The 24,273-nt window shown below is 41.9% G+C and overlaps 1 protein-coding gene across 2 annotated transcripts in view; it reads right to left on the bottom strand.

Annotated features, from left to right (window-relative positions):
• The window catches only part of Exoc4 (exocyst complex component 4), a 724,890-nt gene that overhangs the window by 215,090 nt on the left and 485,527 nt on the right, over nucleotides 1-24,273 (bottom strand). For both annotated transcript variants that reach the window (XM_011241262.1, NM_009148.4), the window contains exon 11: nucleotides 704-923. In XM_011241262.1, coding sequence (XP_011239564.1) covers nucleotides 704-923 — 220 coding nt within the window. The remainder of the gene's footprint in view (nucleotides 1-703; nucleotides 924-24,273) is intronic.

Genomic DNA, 24,273 nt, shown 5'->3' with positions numbered 1-24,273 from the left:
AACAAAATTACTACTTGAATAAATGATCTGCATTTTAACACCAGCTTTATTGGTCTCAGAGCTAGTCTAGTTATTTACATGAACTACCTAAAAAACAGTTCAGAGAACTGATTTCTCACCCGTAAGTGAGGTTACATAGGGTACCTAATTTCATTCTTGCTAGTCCTACTCTGGGATGCATTCACCAGTGAAAAAGCAATTCTTTCAAGGACAAATTCTAGATAAATAGTAAAAAGTTGCCTGAATGTCAGTGAGACTCAGTATCTTCCACAGTTAAACTTTTTTTTTCTTATTCCCTTCATGATCTTAGGAATTTCCATTATTCAAACTATATCAGGCCTAAATTTCCCCAGTGTCCGTTTAAGTTATTTCCTCTTATTTTGGCCCTGTTGGATATAGAACCAAATGGTAACTCTTCCTCTTTTCTAAAGTTATGACTCTTCCCAAGTCATAAATGGTGATTAAAGAACAGTAATTTTGGAGCTGGAGAAGATAGTTCAGTGATGAAGAACACTGGATGGTCTTCTAGGGGACCTAGGTTTGATCCTCAACACCCATTTCATATGGCTTACTATCATTTGTTTCAGGAGATCCAAGACCCTGTGGTGGCCTCTGCAGGCAAAAGGCACACACATGATACACAGAAGAACAAACATGCACAATACACTTTAAACAATTAGGAAGGAGCGGTCCTCCTGACTACCTGTAGAAGAGGCCGCTGCACTCCCAGAACCTTCATGGTGTCTGCATTAGCCAGGATCTTCAAGGGGTCTGAGGTTTTGGTGACGCCTTCAATCTCCTTGTTGATCTCAGCCAAGACCTGATTAAGGAAGATGCTCTTGATATACACGGTAAGAAACTCTCGAAGAGGACACTGTTTGGCAGGGCCAAGTCCCAGGGCATGTTCAATCTCCTGAATAAATCTGGAAGACAAACAGAGAAAAAAAAAGGTGTTTAAATAGATCAGAAAAACATAAATATGACACCACACACATTAGTATCTGTGGGCTCAGGCTGTTTCCATGGAGACAGCAAGGTCATCAATGCATCTCAATACAAGTTTCAATTTTTTAAAAGATAAGTTATTTTACTAATTAAATGAAAGAGAATGGAACAGAAAAGCATGATTTCTATGCGGGATGTAGCAAAATACTTTGATTAATTCTCAAAAGAAATTAGACTATAGGAGTCAAAGGAAAAGTATGATGAGAAGAAAACAAAATTATAGGACAAATTAAAGGGCAGATTCACAAATAGTGCCCATTTCTCATTGAAATTGCTTATGTATAGTTTGTGAGAAATATGAGTCTCTTTCATTTAAAATGATCCCGAGTTTGCAGGCTGAGAATGGGAAAGAATAGGAACTAGAAGACAAAGGAGAATTTCAACTTTATTTTTAATGTTTTATTTCTTTTATTAAAAAATTTATGGTATATATATCAGAACATTAACAGTTGTTCTTAACTCACAGATGAATATATATTATTGTTTTCAATTTTCTATAGAGGTAGCCTTGCTTTCAATGGTTTATTATATATAAATTTAATATATATGTAGTATCTAAATTTCCTATAATAGTTCACCAGTTACTATAATAGTAATACCAGCCCCCAACAACATAGCTTAAATCTTATAGAACTACAATATAGTTAACATCATCTATTCAATGTAACTACATAAAGCCAAACTATGATGTTATCCCATCAGAATTCTGCGTATAAATAGCTGTTGTACACTGTGGTCAGTAAACAATCACTTCTTTCCATTCTACTGCAAATGGCCACTGTGTGCTGTCTATTCAGTTCATATACAGACAATAAAGTATGTGGTTATGTTGTCTTCTTGTCACCAAGTAAAAAGGCCATATGGAATTTTATAAAAAGCAGATAGCCAAAATAATTGGGTAATACAGATAAAATACAGGAAGAAAACTAAACGAGATGATACCAGAAGTGAAAAGAGAACTGGATATAAATAATGTTATAGAAGAATTACACAACCACACAATTCTGACACTGCCAATCCAGAAACAAAATAAAACTTCTCAATATAAACCCAGAAATTGGCTGTGATAGGAAAGAGGGCCAAGAATAAAGAGGGATGGTTCGGCAGACAGAGCAAGTACTGCTGGGAACTCCTGGAGGCAGTGATAGCAAAGGGAAAGACGTGGATAAGACGCTCACAGTTGACTAAAACGGAGAAGCACAAAAGTTTGCTAAGCACAGAAGAGATGCACATGCACAAAGTGCACAATGCAGAGCCAGAAGCACCACTCAAGTCCATTTGGATATCTTAAAATCACTTGAAGTGTACATCCAAGATGCCAGCTACTGAGCATAGTTTAGATTGTAGTTTCGGTGCTTTTAATTTCCACATACGTTTACAAGTGACAGTAAGAGTTTTTAATGTTTTGACAGAACTTTCTAGAAAACACAAACTAATTAAGAATAGCTTGCATTGTTTCCTTACACGGCCATTTTTACAGTTCCACAATGTTACACAAAGCAAGGGCTGCTTGCAATGAATGCTCAGAAAGGAGAAGAAAAAGAAAGTCAAGACAAAAAAAAAAAAAGGAGCATATAACTGGTAAAACACATTTTCAACTTATATGAAAAATGCTGTCTAGAAACCCCCAAAGACCTTAAAGAGAAGTGGTCAGAAGAACTCGAGCCTTGAGGGTGAGAGGAAGCAAAATTCACGAGGCAGGAAAAACCGCAACTTCATAATGACACAATCACAAGGTACTCCAGCATCCTGACTTTTGAGCCTATGTGACAGGCCACATCTCAGAGGTTAGAAAACATTATGTGTTGATGTGGGGGGGGGGGGGAGGAGGGAGGAGGCATCTTCCACCAGCACCGATGCAAGGGAAAGCAACCCAGAGCACATGGAGCGGGTTGCAGTATTACTGAAAACCACACATGGATTTCCTTTCTACCCAGAAACACCACTCCTGGGAAATACTTCCAAAAGCTAAAGACAAAAAAATCATCTTAATGTTGATCAATTAGATGAAAATGAAAGAACAGACTGGTACATGCCGGAATGCTGTGTACCTGTGTTTGCTCTCCAAATGAAAAGGCTTTGAGTACATGGATATGAAAATTCCCAGTCAGAATGGCTAAGATCAAAAACTCAGGTGACAGTAGAGGCTGGTGAGGATATGGATTAAGAGGAACACTCCTCCATCGCTGGTGGCATTGCAAGCTTGTACAACCACTCTGGAAATCAATTTGGCAGTTCCTCAGAAAATTGGACATAGTACTACCTGAGGACCCAGCTATACCACTCCTGGGCATATACCCAGAAGATGCTCCAACATATAATAAGGTCACATGCTCTACTATGTTCATAGCAGCCTTATTTATAATAGCCAGAAGCTGGAAAGAACCCAGATGTCCCTCAACAGAAGAATGGATACAGAAAATATGGTACATTTACACAATGGAGTAATACTTAGCTATTAAAAAATGAATTTATTCTTGGCCAAAAGGATGAATCTGAGGGATATCATCCTGAGTGAGGTAACCCAATCACAAAAGAACACATATGCACTCACTGACAAGTGGATATTAGCCCAGAAGCTCAGAATACCCAAGATACAATTCACAGACCACATGAAGGTCAAGAAGAAGGAACACCAAAGTGTGGATAGTTTGGTTCTTCTTAGAAAGGGGAACAAAATACACACAAGAGGAGATACAGAGACAAAATGAGGAGCAGAGACTGAAAGAAAGACCATCCAGAGACTGCCCCACCTGAGGATCCATCCCATGTATAATCACCAAACCCAGACACTATTGTGGATGCCAACAAGTGCTTGCTGGCAGGAGCCTGATATAGCTATCTCCTGAGAGGCTCTGTCAGTGCCTGACAAATATAGAGGTAGATGCTCCTAGCCAACCATTACACTGAGCACAGGGTCTCCAATGGAGGCGTTAGAGAAAGAACTGAAGGAGCTGAAGGGGTTTGTAGCCCCATAGGAGAAACAACAATATCAACCAACCAGTACCCCCAGAGCTCCCAAGGACTAAACCACCAACCAAAGAGTGGAGAGACCCAAGGCTCCAACAGCATATGTAGCAGAGAATGGTCTTATTAGACATCAATGGGAGGAGAGGCCCTTGGTCCTGGGAAGGCTTGATACCCCTATGTAAGGGAATGCCAGGGTGGGGAGGCAGGAGTGGGTAGGTGGGTGAACACCCTCATAGAAGCAGGGGGAGGAAGGATGGGATAGTGGATTTCCCGAGGGGGAAACTGGGAAAGGGGATAACATTTGAAATGTAAATAAAGAAAATACCCAATTTAAAAAAAAGAATGAAAAGAAAGTGAAGATCAATGTCCATTTGATAGTATATAAGAACTTTACGCAAATTATATATATATTCTCATTGTATACTTTATTATGGAGTATCTCCATGAGAACCCCAACAGGTGTCTCAAGGAGGTGGAATGAGTTGAAGTCTTACAAGTGGGAATGAAAATTTTCAATAGTCTTAAAAAATGTTTATTACAAACTGAAGGGTTAGCTAACTAGATTAAAATTGAATTAGAAAAAATTTAAATTGCCTACATATATCACAGACTAATCTTTGCAAATTACTTTCTAATTAGACCATATTTAAAGTTTAATTCCTTAAGTTTTGTTGCTAAACCTATAACTGACTCAATAAATGAACTTACTACAGAACTTACTACAGATAATCTTGCTATTGCATTGATTGTGCGCCTCCCTTGCCCCGTCCTCTGCCTCCACATGCCTTTGTATATGTGTAAGTAAATTGTAGGGATCATTTCATGTTATTACAATGAAAATAGTGACTCGAGTAATTCTGGAAAAAATGAGAAATTGAAAGAAGACTTATTTCAAAAGAGACAGGGAAGAGAAAACCTCGTGAATCTTTAAAAGAAGGTGAGTAGAAGAAGGCCAGGGAGTGAGGGACAAAACCCATTAGTTACAGCCACAATTTAAGCCATCCAAATTCCATATAGCCAGTCAATGTTTCTGACTCCAGGGCTGGAGGAAACTGCTGTTGTTCCTCTATCTGCTACGGAACAGACTAGAAAGACTTTAGGATCCCATTTGTTCCCATTAGAAGGACTAGAAGGAGTTTTCTTAAAAGAAGTACTTACATTTTCCCTTCAAAATCTTTACCAACTGTACAAACACACTTTTAGCTAGTCTGGCCTGTTCTCAGAGTGAAAGAAATCTTAAATTAGCCACATTTTCTTTCTCTGGAGATGTGTTTGTCTTTGATGTCCTGAAACCATGAGATGGCCACCTCCAGCTCTGGTAGAGGGCCCCCATCCCTTTCAGTGAGCCATCTCTCTTGAATAGAAACCACTCATTCCCTACAGCAGACACATCCATCTCCAGCGGCACCACCAGGTTGATGTTGCCATTTTAACTTGAGGGAATTGACTCAACATGTTTCCAAATCTGCTCTCAGAGCTTTGAGGGATCTCAGCAGAAAGCATGAAACATGGGAGAATTAAAAATTAAAGGATGTTCTCATTCTCTTCTTTAGTAAGGAAATGGGAGGAATGGTAGTTATCAGACAGGACAGTGGTAGGAATATGTTCATCAAAGGATACCAAGTTCAGTTAGACACAAGAAATAAACCCAGGAGATGTACTGTATAGATGGAGACAAAAGTTAATGCCTGGTATATATGGAAAACACACAATACGATTTTAAGTATTTTTTTTTTTTTTACCACAAACAAAGTAAACATGTGAAGGGCAATCCTATATGTTTAGTTTGTGTTAGACATCTGTATCATGTTACATATCCCTTAATATGCATACTTTTTTAAAACATTAAAATATGCAAATACATGAATGACCTGTGCTTGCTTTGGCTAGAATGGCAGAGAGAAAGTGCTACATGCAGCAAGTGCTGGGTAAGTGTGGCTGCAGCTCTAACAGTAAGAAGTGCTCCCAGTGTGCAAGTGTGAGGGTGAAGAGAGCTAGCAGGACACACTGATACTTAGATGAAGACTGAATCCTTTGGAAACAAACAAAGTATAGGATGACCAAAACTTCCATGTGGCCTGAAGCAAAGTATCAAGTGCTTCCTACAAGCCTACATGTGCACACAGCAGACTCTTGGAAGAAATATACTGAACAAGATACAGAGCAAAGAAACGCCATCTTTTGATCTCAAACCATAGTTCTTGAAACCAGGATGGAATCTGCCTGACAAACAGTTCCCTCCAGTCAAGAGTTCAGATTACAGGTTCTAGTGAACAACTAAGAAGAGGTGAAGTCCATCCCTTACCCCACCACGCCCCGGTCAATGGGGTCCTCTCTAAGTCTGTCAGCCGTCACTCTGCCTTCCTCTTGGGCAATATGGCTGTTCACACTACCTTCCCCATGCCTTCCACAGAGTAGCATAAACTCGGCCCGTCACACGAATGATCACATTATTAAATCAAACATCTGTTAAGGAACATTAGTCCAGATAACCCCACAATGAATGCTTTCATTCTGTTTCTGGTGAGTTATTTCAACAAGTACAAATATCTTACATAGCTCCTGATATGTTTTTTTTTTTGTGGGCAACTTTATATTTTATTTCCTATTCCCCTGTCCCCAAATCCCCACAACATTGTCTGTTTTTTTGTTTGTTTGTTTGTTTTCCCTAACAATAAGCATTTAAAAAAATGGTCTGTTGAACATGAAGCAAGAGAGAGAGAAGAATCATCAAAAGTCCAATTAAGACTCATTAGCTTTACGGGAGTAAAACAAACAAAAAACAAACAAACAAAACAAAACAAACCACTGAGTATATTATAGTGTCAATCGAATCCCATTAGGAATGAAAATACTGTATTTCAGAGTTTAGGTAGAACACAGATGGAACCCTGTGGAAGGGGTGTTATCTAATCTCTGGAAGTGCTGTCACATGGGGATTCCCAGACTTTCTAATGATGAGCATGCAAACACAAACTACAGGTACATCTGTGCAGGGGGAAGGAGACAATGAGAGTCAAAGGGAAGGAGCTGCATAATGCTGTGTGTGGAGTATCTAATTATAGGATTTTGAAAACTGTTCTCCAAATAAGCCTCCTGAACCAAAGGCTGTTAAACAGGAAAAACATAAAGCAAAGGATGAGCGTACATGACTAATTTTCACTGCAAGTTTAAAACTCGGATCTCCTTTCCTAAATTTAGTACTGATAATTGTGTGCTTGTAAATATTAAACTGGATATTTTCATTTCATATTATTATTGAATGGAGGCTTTAAAAGTCTGTGCATACATGACACCTGCGTTTTTAAAAAAACTGATGTTTTCTTGCAGCAAGTTATAGGTTCTCTGGAATACAGAAATGAGCACCCTACTGCCTACATTTCACTCAATATTTTAAATATTTTTTTTATCTTGATGTGGTTCCTATCTAGGAAGTTTATAAACTAATTAAAAATGTATTCAATCATCCCAAACCCCTTGCTCTGCCTAGCCTCCTTATCACATATCCGTATGTCAGTGTAAGGCATCAGTTTTGCTTTCATTTCAACTAAAGAATTGGGCCTGGTACCAGCAAGACAAACTATCAAATACAGAGCATCTGCACCTACTGTAGACATGCAGCCCTTATTTACCTGAAAGAAGAGAGCTGCCTTAAGTAGATTTTTATTTTTATTTTATTTAGTTAGTTAGTTTTTTCGAGACAGGGTTTCTCTGTGTAGCTCTGGCTGTCCTGGAACCTACTCTGTAGACCAGGCTGGCCTCAAACTCAGAAATCCACCTGCCTCTGCCTCCCAAGTGCTGGGATTAAAGTCGTGTGCTACCACTGCCCAGCTGAAGTAGACTTTTATTAGGACAAAGTCTAGTTAAATCCCTACTATGCTTGATTTGTATGGAAAAGGAAAGCAACCTAGAACCCAAATAGAGTCAATGATTCTACTCCTAGACACCTGGAGCACATCCTTGTATAAAGAGAGGACAGCAGTTGTACAGAGAGGCGGGACTTGGGAATCTAATCCAACTAAGGCCATGAGAAATGCCCAAAACAACTTGATCTGCAAACAGAGAATCAACCTGGCACCTGTGGCTTAAGACATGTTTCATATGTACTTGATATTTCTCACATTAACATTTAAGAAAGAACAAACTGGAAGAAAATTTGGGCAAAGAAGCGAAGAAGCCTCAGCAGAAATGGTTTGAGATATAGTCAACTTACTTGTATCATCTGAGTCAAAAAAGATCGTTTAGTTTAGGAATGATTTACAAAGGACTCATTCAGAAACAGCAGCACCAGGCATATTTAAGACCATAAATCAGTGGAACATGAAAACTGAAGAAAAATCCATAAAGGTTAATGCACATTGGAGCACATTTGCCTCTTAATTCATGGGAGTGAGCCACTGGCACATCGGGGAGAGACGCTCCCTCGATAGTCTGTAATTGTTCATGCTGAGTCTAACTACGATCTGTGCCTTTTGTATATAAAGATTTTCTGGGGGAAACGTACAAAATAAGCTCATCACTGCACAGCCCAATTGTGTGCTCGGCTCGCGCCCCTAGGAGAGAATTTGCTGAACTAATGAAATCAGACGGGGTTTGGGTGCTCTGACTTGTAATGAGTGAGACTCATGCCTGGGCCTGAAGGAGAAACGAGGTAACAATCATTAAGTAGCAAGAGACAAGAGTATTACCTATGAAATTTGGACTCTCCAGGCTTACAAACAAATTTAACTTTCAAAAGTCTTGCCATGAGTGCATTGCAAATGATTCGAGACTATTGTTAAGTGCTCCCTCCAGACTGAAAAGCACTTTAGGAGAAATGAAGTAAGCCTCTTTAAAATGACAGCTGTTAAAACTTTTATGCATATAATTTAGAAATTGAAATGAGACTTAAACTCTAACCCTTAAAATAAAACAATGTTTCTTTAACCCCTTAAGATGTAAATAAATAAGTCACTAATATGGATGTCTGAGCCAAGCCCAATGGCAAGATAATAAGCTTTCCATTCTGATAGGGTTGGATTCTGTTTTATTGCTTCAACTTACTTTACTTAAGTTAAATACAGCCTCATGTTATTATATAAAGAACAAAGCTGTCAAAAATTTCCAAGAAGAATTTAGCAGAAGCAGCCTGCGTGTGACCTGGCAATGTGAGAACATCATAGTTACTGCACTCTCTGGTGATGGAGACCAGCGGCCTCCAGACACTAATACCAAATGCAGGGGAACATGGCCAACACTGGACCTGTTGCTACATCAGTGTTCATAACTGTTTACAGCCACAGCGCTCTTACCATAGCTGTCTCAAAGAGATCCATAAGGATTCTCCATAAGGATTCCTCAATATGAATTTTAAAGGCACCCTAAGAGGACTACACTATTGTGTCCATTTTCATAGGATGACACTGAGACGCTGCACAGAGGCAGTGCTGTGTGTAATCACTGGGCTTTGTGTCACATGGGCCTTTAGATGCTGCAGAATGGAACACGTCTGTATCTGCCAGTTGGAAGCAGAAAGGACAGCATCACACACTGATACTTTCTCAAGATCAAATAGCTGGTAAGTAATAGGGCAAAATTTTGACCTTGGGCAGCATGGCTCCAGAGACAGTGCTGGACTTAAACCTGTTCTATCTCATTCTTCTAATCCTCAGACATTCAGCTCTAGGGTCAAGACACCTGAGGTGGGCTACCCAAAGGCACAGGTTCACAGTCTAAAGTATGTGATAGTGTCTTAATAGCGTTCTCACGCCCGGCCAGGAAGAACACAACAGACCAGAATCTTCTGCGGCAAAACTTTATTGCTTACATCTTCAGGAGCTAGGAGCGCAAACCCCCAGCCCCAAAAGTGAAAGTCCCTTCTTAATAATGAAACCGAAACCCCTTCCCTATTTAGGAGAGTTATATTTCGCCTAGGACGCATCACTCCCTGATTGGCTGCAGCCCATGGCCGAGCTGACGTTCACGGGAAAGGTAGAGTACAAGTAGTCATAAAATACCCTTGGCACATGCGCAGATTATTTGTTTACCACTTAGAACACAGGATGTCAGCGCCATCTTGTGACGGCGAATGTGGGGGCGGCTCCCAACATCTCCCCCTTTCCTTTTAATAAGAGCAAATAGGCCACCCAACTAATGAGAGTGGAGATAGAGGTCAAATCCCCAGTGTGTAGGTAAAGGAGCCATGTACAGGATTAGCTCTTAGGCTCACAGGCTTTTACCCAGAGCAACCCTGACCTGCTCCCGTGTCGTTTTTCCTGGGGGAAGGGAACTAGGACACTGAACCTTCATGAAAGATGACGTGTCTCCCTAGAATAGGCTCATATATGCCGCAGAGCCTTTCTACTGCAGTGCTTAGCCGTGCAACTCTCTCGGGCTGCTGAAGCACACTCACTCTATCCCGTGCAATGAGTCTAGCCTCGTGAGATGTAAGAGCTGAGTGGCCAGTGACCTATTGCCTAAGCATAGATATATCAGGGGAAGCTCCATGTTCTAGTCCTGCAAGCGCCTGGGCAATAACCACCTTGTCTCTCCTAGTTTGGGCCTTAAGCTTACAGACCAATCAAAGAAGCAACACTAATCCACAGCAAAGTGTATCTCCAAATAATATCAATCCCACCCATTCTTTAAAGAAAGAAAATGCTGAGGAGATCCAATTGGGTAATCCTTTGGTCAGGGACAGGTCCAAGCGCGTGGAGTTGACCTGAAGTCTCAATTCCCGAAGGATCTGTTCAAATTCAGCTGTCCAATTCTGTAACATATACTGAAAAAGACTTTTTGACAAATTAGCTGTCCTAGTAAATTTAACATACTGAATGGAAATAACACACAATCCCGGAAACTTTTGTTCACATCCCTGCTGAGTTATTTGTCATAATACATCTAGTTGTATCTGGACAAGATCTATGAGTTGATTAACCAGCATGAGACCTCTCTGTATCTTGACATTAGCTGAGGCCTGTTCATCTATGACTGTAGTCACTGAGGCTGACAAAGTGTTAATGGTGTCAGTCGTCTGGACCTGTCCAGACAGAGCCAAGGCTGTCTGAATCAAGGCCAAACCCAGTTCCCAGTTAGTGGTAAAAAAGCAGGAGAATACTTGAGCATTATACATCACCGTCATCTACCTTTTGTAAGGCCTGGTTAGCAGCTAGAGTAAGAGTCCTAGGGGAGGAGATATGAGGATCTCCTTCTAAAATACCAAACAAAGGCCTTAACTCAGCGGAAGGAATCTTTAAAAAAGGTCTAAGCCAATTAATATCTCCCAACAGCTTTTGAAAATCATTTAAGGTATGGAGGTGATCTTTTCTTATCTCTACCTTTTGGGGCACAATCTTATCTGGGGACACCACAGAGCCCAAGAATTGTCCTGTATCAGAAATTTGGACCTTTTCTGTGGCTATCTGTAAACCCCACTGACTTAAAGTTTTAAGTAGAAAAGGATATGCCTTTTGTAGCATGGTAAGGTCTTTATGGCACAGGAGGATGTCATCCATGTAAAGGAGCAAAATTAAAGAGGGGAATTGTTCCCTTACTGGCAAAAGAGCTTCTTGTACATAAAGTTGACACATAGTAGGACTATTGGACATTCCCTGTGGTAAGACCTTCCATTGATACCTCTTATCAGGTTCCATGTGATTAATAGAGGGGATGGTAAAGGCAAATCTGGGCCTATCTCTTGGACACAAAGGTATAGAAAAGAAACAATCTTTAATATCTATAATAATTAAATTCCAGCCACGTGGTAAGGCGGAAAGTACAGGGAGACCCCTCTGTACTGGGCCAAATAAGTTCATTTGCTCATTAATGGCTCTGAGGTCATGGAGCAGTCTCCACTTTCCTGACTTTTTCTTAATTACAAAAATTGGAGTATTCCAAGGTGAGGTAGAGGGTTCAATATGGCCTAGTTTTAATTGTTCCTCTACCAGTTGAATCACAGCTTCTAGTTTTTCAGAGGATAGGGGCCATTGAGGAACCCACACTGGGTCCCCTGTTTTCCATGGTATGGGTCGTGCTGCCCCAATGGCCACTAAGGAAAACCCAGACCCTGTCTGTCTTGGTTTCCATTAGGTGAGATGGGCTCTATCCTTCCCTGTTCTTGATGTCCTAACCCTTTTCCTTCTTTATAACCCATCTTTGCCATGATATTTTTTGCTTTAGCTGAATACCCTCCCGATGGGGCGTTTTCATTGGACAAAATAAGGCCCAAATGCTGCATAATATCCCTTCCCCAGAGGTTAACCGGGAGTGGGAGCACATAAGGTATGAATTTCCCTTGCTGCCCTTCAGAGGATTCCCACGTCAAGGCAATGGAGCTTATAGTGGGACATGATTGATAACCTAGGCCCTGTAATGAATGAGATGACTCTGTGGTGGGCCATGCTTTGGGCCACCAATGTGTAGAAATTATACTTTTATCTGCTCCGGTATCAAGGATGCCTTCAAACTCTTTTCCGTTGATCTTAAGGCGGAGCTTAGGTCTATCATTCAAAGATATAACCAAAATAGGCAGAATCATTTCCTGAGGAGCCCATTTTCTTTATCTCAGGTCTTGCAAATTTCTCCCTGGTATTATCAGGGAGGAGCAGCAGCTGAGCTATCCTATCTCCTTTACTAATAGAAAAAACGCCTTTAGGGCTTGAGCACAGGACCTGTATTTCAGGGGAATGTTGACAATCCATAACTCCAGGGTGGACTACTAAGCCCTGTAAGGTGAGTGAACCCCGGCCGAGAATAAGGCCCATGGTTTTTGGGGGCAAGGATGGTATAGGCTCCACTGGCACCGGCTGAATACTCATTTGAGGCATTAATAGGAAGTCGGAGGCGGCACGCAGGTCCACCCTTGTGGGTCTTCCTGGGTCGCCTCTCTGACTGCTTCCTGGGTCTTGACAAACCGGTTCCCATATCTTTGAGGGCCCTGGGACCGAGGGCCCGATGACCCGTTTTTTGGCACATAAGCTGATTGACTATCAGGTGGGGGAAGAATTCTGCCCTTTATATCCCTCACAGAGCGACACTGGTCGGCTCTATGATAACCCTTGCCACACTTAGAGCAAAGAGTGAGAGTCCCTCCCTGTTTATCTGGAGCTCTGCAATCTTTCTTAAAATGCCCAGGCTTTCCGCAGTTAAAACATGTCCTCTGATTATTTCTGCCCATGGAGCGGTTTTGGGATTGAAGGATGGCAGCCGCTAAACCTGCATTGCTGAGAGGTCCCCCAAGCTCTCGACAGACCCTGAGCCAGTCTTGTAAGCCTTTGTTCTTTCTTGGGGCTATGGCCGCTCGGCACTCCTTTGTGGCTTGCTCATAGATGAGCTGTTCTATCAGAGGCGCAGCTTGCTCTGACTCTCCAAAAATATGCTCTGCTGCCTCTGTCATTCTGGCCACAAAATCTGAGAAGGATTCCTGAGGTCCCTGGATTATCTTTGTTAACTGCCCAGTGGTTTCACCTGCTCGGGAGAGCGCCTTTCAGGCCCTAATAGCCGTGGAAGAAATCTGGGCATAAGCTCCCCAATGGTAGTTTGTCTGATCAGCAGAATAAGCTCCCTGACCCGTCAACAAGTCAAAAGTCCAATCTCTCTGCTCTGGAGTCAAAGCAGCTGCGTTTGTTTGGGCCTGCGCTTGTGCAGCTTCGTGCCAAAGCGCTCTCCATTTCATATATTTGCCCATACTAGGGAGAGCGGCTTTTACAATCGTTTGCCAGTCAGCAGGAGTTAGTGCCATGCCGGCGAGCCTGTCTAACTGCACCAAGGTAAAATTAGCATTGGTTCCGTATTTACGGACCGACTCGGCGAGTTCTTTAATCTGTACGTATTCTACCGGAGCGTGGACACGCCCACCCTCGGCTCCTTCAAAGACTGGAAATGCCTGTTGTATTTTCCTTTGTTCCTCTCTGGGAATGAATGAGTCTGCGCACTGCCTCTCTGCGCACTGTCTCTCTGCGCACTGCCTCTCTGCGCATCTCTCTGCGCATTGCCTCTCTGCGCATCTCTCTGCGCATTGCCTCTCTGCGCATCTCTCTGCGCATTGTCTCTCTGCGCATCTCTCTGCGCATTGCCTCTCTGCGCATTGCTGACGCACTACGCAGGGCGGGGGCTCCGCATAGGGCGGACCTTGAAACCGACTGCCGGGAGGTTGAACAGTACGCTGGCTTTCGCCAGCCGCTTTTGGCTTTTTTCTTGACCAATTAGCTGGCTGGTAATGGGCTGCTTCTTCCTCCCAGTCTGTTTCCTCAGAGGAGAATTCTTTATCTGCTTCAGAGCTACTAAGAGCTGGCTTCCTGAGCTCATCTAGTGACGAGTATCTCCTAGAGACCTCCGCTAATCGATCTTTTTTCTTTTCTTTTTTCTTTTCCTTCCTTCTAATCTCTCCCCAGGTATTCTTACCTGACCTAAACTTTTCCTCGGGTTCAAGACCCTTGGAAAGGCCTGTATACTTATTTTGTGTACCATATTTTCTCTTTGCTCCTACTCTCTCTCCCCGCTTTACTTCTGATAGATTGCCCTGAATTTCATCCAGAATTTTCAGCCCTATCTTAATCACCTGATAACATGTGAAAAGGAACAAAAGGGCTCCTAACATTAGAAAAAATTCAAGGCCAAACATTTTCCACTTTACTTCTGATAGACTGTCTTGAATTTCCTTAGAAAGTTCAAGGCCAGGCGTACCTCGTAAAGCTGTACTCACTGGTACTCTCGTTCCCCAGCTGAAAAGTTCTGAATTCATGCAGTTGAATCCTTCTTAACAGTCTGCTTTACGGGAACCTTTATTACCGCGACCCGCAGTTCTGGTTCTGGAATGAGGGATCTTCCTTGCGCCGGTGAAACTCCCGTCCCGAGTTTCCTCCCGGGTTTTTTCTTCCCGGATTTTTTCTCGTCCCGGAATTTCTCGTCCCGGGTTTCGGCACCAATTCTTAATAGCGTTTTCACGCCCGGCCAGGAAGAACACAACAGACCAGAATCTTCTGCGGCAAAACTTTATTGCTTACATCTTCAGGAGCTAGGAGCGCAAACCCCCAGCCCCAAAAGCGAAAGCCCCTTCTCAATAATGAAACCGAAACCCCTTCCCTATTTAGGAGAGTTATATTTCGCCTAGGACGCATCACTCCCTGATTGGCTGCAGCCCATGGCCGAGCTGACGTTCACGGGAAAGGTAGAGTACAAGTAGTCATAAAATACCCTTGGCACATGCGCAGATTATTTGTTTACCACTTAGAACACAGGATGTCAGCGCCATCTTGTGACGGCGAATGTGGGGGCGGCTCCCAACAATAGTGAGTAGATAGGAAAGAGCATATGGTCTCGATAAGAACATTTTAAAATATCAAAAATAAACATTTACCTTAAAGTATAGCAAATCTTATCATCAGTTTAAACTGCAGGTCCCTGACCTGCATTCCCAGTCACTTGCTAGGTACTTCCAACTGGATCTCCTCCTGATAATTCAAATTATGCCTCATCTACAAGAACTCTTTATTGCTGAGTTATGATTGTTTCTACAGTTCTCTCCTAGGATTTCCATATTTATACCATGATTATCACAATCACTCTGGATCAAGCTTAAAAATCATCTATCACTTTCTCCCAACTTTGCTATTTATGCAAGAAGCTTCCAGATTTAGAGACATTCTCTGTATAATGTTCACATATGGTCATCTGCTCACCACTTTGCTTATCTGGGCAATATATCTGGAGTGTGTATCGTATGGTACCCATGGCCGCAAATGCTAAAGCAAACAGAGGGAACACTATATCCCCGTAATACTCAGGGTGAGGAGCCCCTCACTCTACCAGTTACAACTTCCTGGAGGTACTATGGTACTTCGTAGGTGTACATATATCTCCAGTGTATAACACGTACAAAAATAAGCCTAGTGCTTTTTCTCAGGATGTCCACGTAGTATTCTCATGGCACCCCGAAACTTCTAAGTTGTGGCAGAGGAGCTAGACTAGAGATTTGCAAAATTGTCCTTTTTTCCCCCCACTGTAGCCTTTGGTTAAGGACTGATTCCAAGTGTAGAATGTCCCCTGACCTCTAAGTTACTTACTTGTCTTCAGTGGTAAAGTAACTACTTTAGTTCAGTACTTCACAGCATTCCTCATTGTTCTACCTGTTTTTTTTCCTCTGGTAACACAATCAAGCTCCTTCAGAGCAGGAACTATGTTTAATGTACCTTTGAATCATGCCTGAAGCATCCAAATTAATTAACTAGTGCCCAGTTAATAAATATTCTAATAAATAACACTTGAATTATTATTATAGCTTATTTAGTCTTGGTTCATTAAGGGCTATGACTTTTGACAGTGGTCACTATGCATGGCTTATTTAATGTTCTGTTGTATAAACATGGTTGGATAAACAAGATGAGCAGAGAACTGAGGTAGTGCAAGAAATACAGGAACATGTAAACTAGATGATGTGTGCATTGTGTTAAATGTATCAAAATGAGGCATTTAAAGACAAATTATCAGCATCTTAAAACTGAGCCTTGCTCTCCCATGTGAAGCTCAGTGAGTTTGGCCTGATATGAAAAGCACTCAAGTATCAGTAACAGAAATCACTAGTGGATATAATTATGGAAATTTGTCATGTAGCCAAAAGAGATGTGTGTACCTGTTGCGACAAGGCTGTTGCAAGTGTGATCTCACAGATGTGACTGAATGCACAAGATGTGCATAAGATCAAACCACCCAAATTCTATCATGGGGTGGGGGAGGGGCACATAAAGTTCTACCCTGGGCACCCCAAGAAGCTGGTAGTAATGGATACTGGTGTGGGGGGAAGGATTTTTTTCTTTTTTAATCAGGGATGTGGCCACTGAAAGGCGCCGATCCAGTGATTGGCTCTACATCCATGCTCACACTGGCAGCACTAAGTGACTACAGTGGGTAAAGAAAAGAGCACATGAAGTTGGGAAGGAAGAGTGGTGGTCGAGGCTGGGAGTAGGCGAAGAGAGAGAATGGGGGATTCCAGTTGATCAAAACACATTATACACATGATTAAATTCTCAAACAATTTAAGATTTAAAAAATATATGGCAGACAGACTAATTGGTTCTCTTTCAGGGTTCCTTAAGAGGATGGGTTTTTATTATGTGTAGTAAATGATTGCCTTAGAAAGCCTAGCTTGAATTATCTCTAATGAGCCTATCTGGCAGCTAACCTTGTTCCATGGTCTTAGTTTGGATTATGGCTTACCCATTCTATGCTTACCATTACTTGATTAATCGCCAATCTGAATGCACAGCAATCTAAGAAAAAAGTACCTGCAAAATAATGTCATCCCCAGCAAACAATTATGAGATGAACCGCAGACACATAGTATTGATTGAATCCTGAGCCTTACACTCTTCTATCTTTATCTTGGTTTATTTGATTCAATACAACTCAACCATGATCATTTTCTCATCCCATAACATCACATGTGTTTTCTAGGACAATATATTTAATGAAATATTAAATTATTAAATTATTTTATTTATTTACAATATAAATGTTGCCCCCTTCCAAGTTCCCCTTCTCTTCACCCCATTACCTTGTCCCCTTTGCCACGGGGAGGTTGCTCTGCAACCCACCCGTCTCCCTTCTGCACATCATTTCCCCCCTTCCCCTAGTATCCTCTCTTCCCTGGGCCATCAAGTTTCTACAGGATTAGGTGCATCCTCTCCCACTGTGGCCAGACAAGGCAGTCCTCTGCTACATATGTGCTGGGGGCCACAGACAAGCCTGTGTTTTCTCTTTGGTTGGTGGCTTAGTCTTTGTGAGCTCCTGGGGGTCCAGGTTAGATGATACTGTTGGTCTTCCTATGGGGTTGCCCTTCCCTTCAGCTCCTTCAGTCCTTCCCCCAACTCTTCCATAGGGGTCCCTGACCTCAGTCCAACAGTTGGTTGTTAAGTATCTGCATCTATCTCAGTCAGCTGCTGGTTCTCTCAGAGGACAGCCATGCTAGGTTACTGTCTGCAAGCACAATATGGCATCAGCAATAGTGTCAGAGTTTGTTGCCCACCCATGGGATAGATCCCAAGTTGGGCTTTGTTCACTGGATGGCCTTACTGTGTTATATTTTTGTCTCTGCATTTCTTTTAGACAGGAACAATTCTGGGTCAAAAGTTTTGAAGGTAGGTGGGTGGCCCCATCCCTCCACTGGGGGCCTTGTCTACCTACTGGAGGTGGTTTCTTCAGGTTCCATCTTCCCACTCTTGGCCATTTCAGCTAAGGTTACCCCCACTGAAATCTGGATCACTTTGAACCACACACTATTCGCTCAGCATTTCAATACAACAAAATGAGCCTGTATAATACTTATCTAGGATAAAAAGTGAGCTAAACCGAGTACTTTTTCGCTATTTTTGCCAATGTTCTATCACTATCCTTTCTCTTCCAGAGAGCTCTTGCTTGACAGTTTCATTCATGCATCCATTATTAGCCAGGAACCAAAGACTTTTACTACCCTTATACGTCTGTTTCTTTCAAGTTTTCCTCAGTAAAGCTAAATAATATTTTAAAATTCTGTTCACAAAACCACAGTGTACAAAAGTGCAAATTACCACATTTGTATCCAGTAAGAAAGAGGAGTGTTTCCTGACTGTCTGAGAATCTGCAGGTAGATATGTATCAATAAACAGCGCTTCCAATGGCGAAAAAAATCTTATAAAAGAAATTTTATGGTAATGTTATCAATCCCCACAGAATTAACTGTCCCATATTATGGTGCTAACTACTAAAGCACAGAGCAGATACCACAGTGTCTATGATCACATGACTCTGCTCACCGTCTTACACTTTCAGGCTGCATATTGCTACTAACTGGAACTGAATATACAAGAGACAGCAAAGCCTATAGGAGTTGTTTGGACAGAAACTTTATATCTAAGTTACAGATATTTTGATCATATTAAGATATTTTTGTCTGTACTACTACATCCTCGGTGGTCTGATGCATAATTTTTTGTTGAAACAGAGGGCAAGATTCATCCATAAAAGGCACCAAGTGTGATGATCCTGCAGCCCTGGAATTTATTTCTACAGCAAAGATCCAAGAACATGTACAACATGACACAAGTGATGCACAGAGGTCCGGAAAGTGTGAAGAGATGTGGACATCATGAAGACTTTGGCTTTTTAGGGCCAAATCTGCACCTTTTGCCCAAGTTCAGTGTTAAATATTCCAGTGATAGAAGCAAACGAGGAATTAGAATATGTGGGTTTCTCTTTATCCTGGCCAACCATTCCCTCTATTAGCACAATTACTCTGCTAATGAGATTAAATTTGGTTTAACTAGAGGATTATTTTACTGCAGAACCCCCACGGACTCTGGTTCCCACAGGATCCATAGCTCTGCTGATGCACCCACCTAACATTCATTTAGTATTGAAAGCCAGGCGTAAGAACTGGGTCTGCACAGTAGCGAAGAAACACAAGGGCTTTTGTTTATATTGAAAAAGAGCCTCATTTAGTCAATCTGAATCTTCCTAATACCCAGTGAAATATTTATTAATGAGTATCAGCACAGCAAGCCAGGGAGTCTTATTTGCATTAATTTAAACCATAAATAATTGAAGGTAGATTTCATTCCTTAAGTCAGAGTTTCAGAAAAAATCCTCAGCACGCTGAATAAAGGAGGCCATTAGTGAGATGAAATGTATTAGAAGTTGGGGGTGGTAGGTGTTTTTGCCCAATCTTAGGCTGTGTGCATTATTTCTCAATTATACATAATTCATTATCTTGCTCTGTTCATCGCAGGAACAGGAGTCACAATGAGACACTGGCAGCTTTTCCTCATTTCTCCAGGTCAGGATTGTAAGGAACCTGTGGCAGGCAACGCCATTCATCAGGCTGTGAGATTTGCATGCCCCTTTGTCTGCTTGTTCTCTGCATGCTTTCTGTGAGGCATGACCAGATGCCACAATGCAGACAGGAAACCTGCTCCTGGAGAACTCAGCCTAAAGACATGTGGAACTGAAACTATTCAAATAAAATCACATTGAAGGATTGTAAACTATGGGGTGGTGGTGAAAGAGAGCAAGGAGACTTGAATGAGACAGGAAATACTGGCGTGTATTGTAGCTACCAAGGACAAGCTGCCATGTCCAATTTATGTATAATATACATTAAATACTCATATACTTTTATTTAACACATATGGCAGTATGCTGGATTCTGAGTTTTAAAAATTCTTACTGTGGGCTGTGATGAAGGAAAAATATCCCAACCTCATTTACCCACCGAGGAAAAAAACTAAGAATTATACAGGAGAGAGGCTCAGTGGTATGGACTGCTGTGTAATTCATGTGTTTATTCTACAACTGTCTGGACGCTAGGTTCTTTGTGGGTTCAGTTTACTTCGATGTTCTCCACTGGACCTAGCACTGTGCATCAGTAAACACTCACTGCAAGCCTTCTGCATAAGGTGAAGTTATGTCAGCTCTGAAAATGGCCATGGTGAAAGCAACTACTTAGGGTAGGCTTAGACAAATGTGAAAATACATATTGTTGGTTGGTGTTTTTATCATGACAATGAGATCTACCTTCATTTTGTGCACGCTCTAATTCATTCATATTTCTAAGTTTATATATTCTGAAACCATTCAGAAATTAAAAAAAATACTGCTGCTGAAATAGATTTGGGCTTCTTATTAGTTATGTTTGCAGTAATGTAGAAGTGGAGTGGGCTTATTGATTATTCATAAAGAGTAAATACAACATACCCACCCAACGACAAAACAGTAATGGGAAGAGGGAGTGAATGATGGCCTACTTGCAGCCAATCAGAAGAGGACCATTTCCCCACCATTCCCATGCTCCACTCCTCTTGGGTATCCCAGGAATAAACAGCATTGTTAAGAAACAATATAAAGAAAACTTTAGTATAGGATGCCCAGAAAGTCAGTGCAGGAATGCTAATGTGACTCCCTCCCTCCAGTCTGTGAGGGAGCAGAAGGGCTATTGATGAAACAAAACAGGAACACCAATATTACTGGGACTGCAAATCTTTTATTAAGAATTACAAGGATGATAAAAACCAACCAAACACACAATCAATCAAAAACCCTCAGTGACTATTCTAGGTCTTCGTATACAGAAGGACGAGGCTCTTTCCCTTTGACCAATTAATTCTCTGCAAGCTACAGTCACAAGTGGGGAGGGAGGAAGGGGGAGAGGGGATCCTGATCTGGTATTGGATGAGGGAAAAGAACTGAAGCCCTGAGGGCCAGGAGAAAGAATGTAAACAGGCAACCTTAGGAAACAGGAGGTTGGGGGAAAACTTCAGAATGCACCAGAGACCAGGGAGAATTACAGGGATGGAAATGGAGAGGAGCATGAGGAAAAGAAGGGCCAGTGATAGACCCAAAGTAGTATCCAGCTCAAGGGGAGGTTCCAAAGCCTGATGCTATTACTGAGGCTATTACTGAGGCTATGGAGCGCTCACAAAAAGGGACCTAGCATGACTGCCACGCAAAAGACCCAACAAGCAGCTCAAAGAGTCAGATGCAGTTATTTGCACCTAATCAATGGACAGAAGCAGCTGACCCCTGTTGTTGAATTAGGCAAGGCTGAAAGACGCTGAGAAGGGCGAACCTGTAGGAGGACCAGCAGTCTCAATTAATCTGGATCCCCGAGATCTCTCAAAAACTGGACCACCAAACAGACAGCATACACCAGATGATATGAGGCCCTCGACACACATACAGTTGAGGACTGCCGGGTCTGTGTTCATTCAGAGATGATGCACCTAACCCTCAAGAGAATGGAGGCCCCAGGGAGTTTAGTGGTCAGGTGGGGTGGGAGGAGTGGAGGCATCCACATGCAGACGGGGGTGGGGGGGTTTGGGATGTGGAGCAGTTGGAGGGTACATGGGGGTTTGGGGAATGGAATATGGAGTGTAAAAAATAAATGAATTTTTAGAAATGCAAAAGGAAACAGGATAGTGAGAAATCAGAACAGTGAGGGGTATTATGCAGTATTTGTTTTCAAATATACGAGCAGTATGCAACTCTAACTAAGTCTGATTTGAAAGAAGCTAAGGGGTGACAGCTAAGCAATACAAATCATGTTGATATTTCAATTTTGTTTCAAAATCTTTGAGTCCTTTTCACTTTTGCCGCCTAAAATAATGCTGCCAACAGCCTGCAATGCCCTGCCAGGCTTTCATTTGGCAGGAATGGGTTCAGTACTAAGTGTAAGCTTAAAGAGGAAGCAAAGAACATTAGATGGGTGGGTGAAAAGGTGTAGAGGAAAAAGTTACTAGCTGATTCAGGACATTGCTAGTATTTTCATCTGTTGCTTTCAACTTGTTTCATTTCAGTGGCTTCACTATTATCAGGGTAGCGCAATGCACCAGTTACCTCCACACAAGCTCTGTCTCTTACACTGTCTTCAGTTCTTCTCTATATGCTCGTTACCTGGATCTTTAACAATCTCATTGCACAGTGGCTTCCGTTTCCAGTACACCTCCGTCTCCCACCCTGCCCCTGCCCACTCTCTAGCTCGGGCTTTAATGGCCTCCACCCCACGGTCTCCCCACACTTGAGTAGAATGCTCCTTTGCTTGTCCTTCCATGAGGATCTGCATTTTTTTTCCCCCATCTTTGGGACTTTTTGTTAAAGGTTCTGTCCATTCAGAGCACATTTCCTTTCAGTAATGTTTCAACACACTTGCATTCAATGTATATGAAACCAATGCCATATGGACTGACCAGGGACAATGCGAGTGAGACAGGTAGCCTGTGATTTACTCAATGAAGATGTGCCCCAGGAGAGGTGGGGCAGGGGACACAAACATAGGTCCCTCAGTCAGAATCAGCTCCTGGCTGCCTTTCATACTGTTACCATCTAACTGCTCTGAGTCTGACTATGTGACCTAGTCTTTTAGGAGATCCATTTATTTTACATAACATAATGCTTCTTTCACAAGGCGAACACTTCGTCTGGGGCTTAACTACAGGACAGGAAAGCTGGAGGAAACTCTAGCTGCGCTGTGCTTACCATCGCTAGCAATGTTCATGGGTTATGACACAACATCTGATGTTCAGCCTAGGTACACGAGTGGATCTTAACATTCACAGATGAGTCTACCTGTCTCTCAAACGCTCTGCTTCAGGCTTATTGTCTGCAGTCTCCATTAATCTCTGTCTCTCCCTAGCTTTCACAGACCAAGCAATGCAATTACGTGTCTCTACCTCATCCCTCACTGTCCTCGGCTCTTTCTCATGTGATCATCTCTTTCCAGTGTACTGTCATTTCTCTGGGTACAGGAATTGCATTTTTATTTTATTATTATTATTATTTTATATTTCCCAAGGTTCCTAACACAATTTGCCCTTAATATGAAGAACTCAGAGGTAATATCTTTTGGACGGTGTGGTATACAAAAGTCTGTATAGGATTTAGGGTCACACAGGCCCGAGGGCTTCAGATCTGCTGATAGTTAACTATGGAACTTCTCTGACCAGGCCCTTAATCTACAAGTGAGAAAATAGTATGTGTCTTGAGGAATTATTGTAAGGTTGTCAGTGATGTATGCGTGGTGACACTGCCTTACATTTGTGCAATGTATATGTGTCTCACACAGTAATCATTACATTAAGTAAAATTATAAGAATTAATTTTGTTCATTTATAAATCTGCCAAATCAGTTAATAGTAGAGTGTTTATAATGAGAAAATGATGCCTGTAAGTAGTTTGCCTCCTCAGGAAAGAATGCCTTCAAGAACAAGCAGTGACTCAGTTTCCAATGGTGGAACCCTGGAGTGTTCTGTTATGGACTGCGTGAGGCTTACAACAGCCTTGCATGTCCATCTGTACCCACTAACTTGCAATCAAGGAACACCAAGGACTATTACCAGGTAAAGTAAGCTGTCTGTAATGGACACAACAGGGTACTTGAATCTGTTGGATGCTTTATCCAGACACAAGACTCACTATTAGCAGTCAGTTTCTTAAAAAGCTTAGAGAAGGGCTGACATAAAAATATCTCCCTAATTAACTGTCTCTTTCAGCTGCCTTCTTTTTCTCCACTGTAGTTGTCACAATCTGATATGACATGTATGAGTTTGCTTTTTACTTTCTATTTGCCTCAGTGGAATGTAAACCCCCAGAAGGCAGCTCTTTGGCAGTATCTGGAACCAAGGAAAGTACCTGGTATACTACAGGAGCTCTTTAGAGGCTTGTTGAAAACACACACACACCCACACACAATAAAGAAGCTGATTGGACTCCTTTCTAGTTCTCTCCATGAGCTCCAAGGGCAAGAAACACTAGGATAGAACAAGGAGGGGTACAATGGTCCCTGACCTGTTTCTGAAT

The sequence above is a fragment of the Mus musculus genome, chromosome 6 (assembly GCF_000001635.26).
Source record: "Mus musculus strain C57BL/6J chromosome 6, GRCm38.p6 C57BL/6J".
Lineage (NCBI taxonomy): Eukaryota > Metazoa > Chordata > Mammalia > Rodentia > Muridae > Mus > Mus musculus.
Note: the sequence above shows the minus strand (reverse complement) of the source record. Positions and strands in the feature narration are given on the sequence as shown.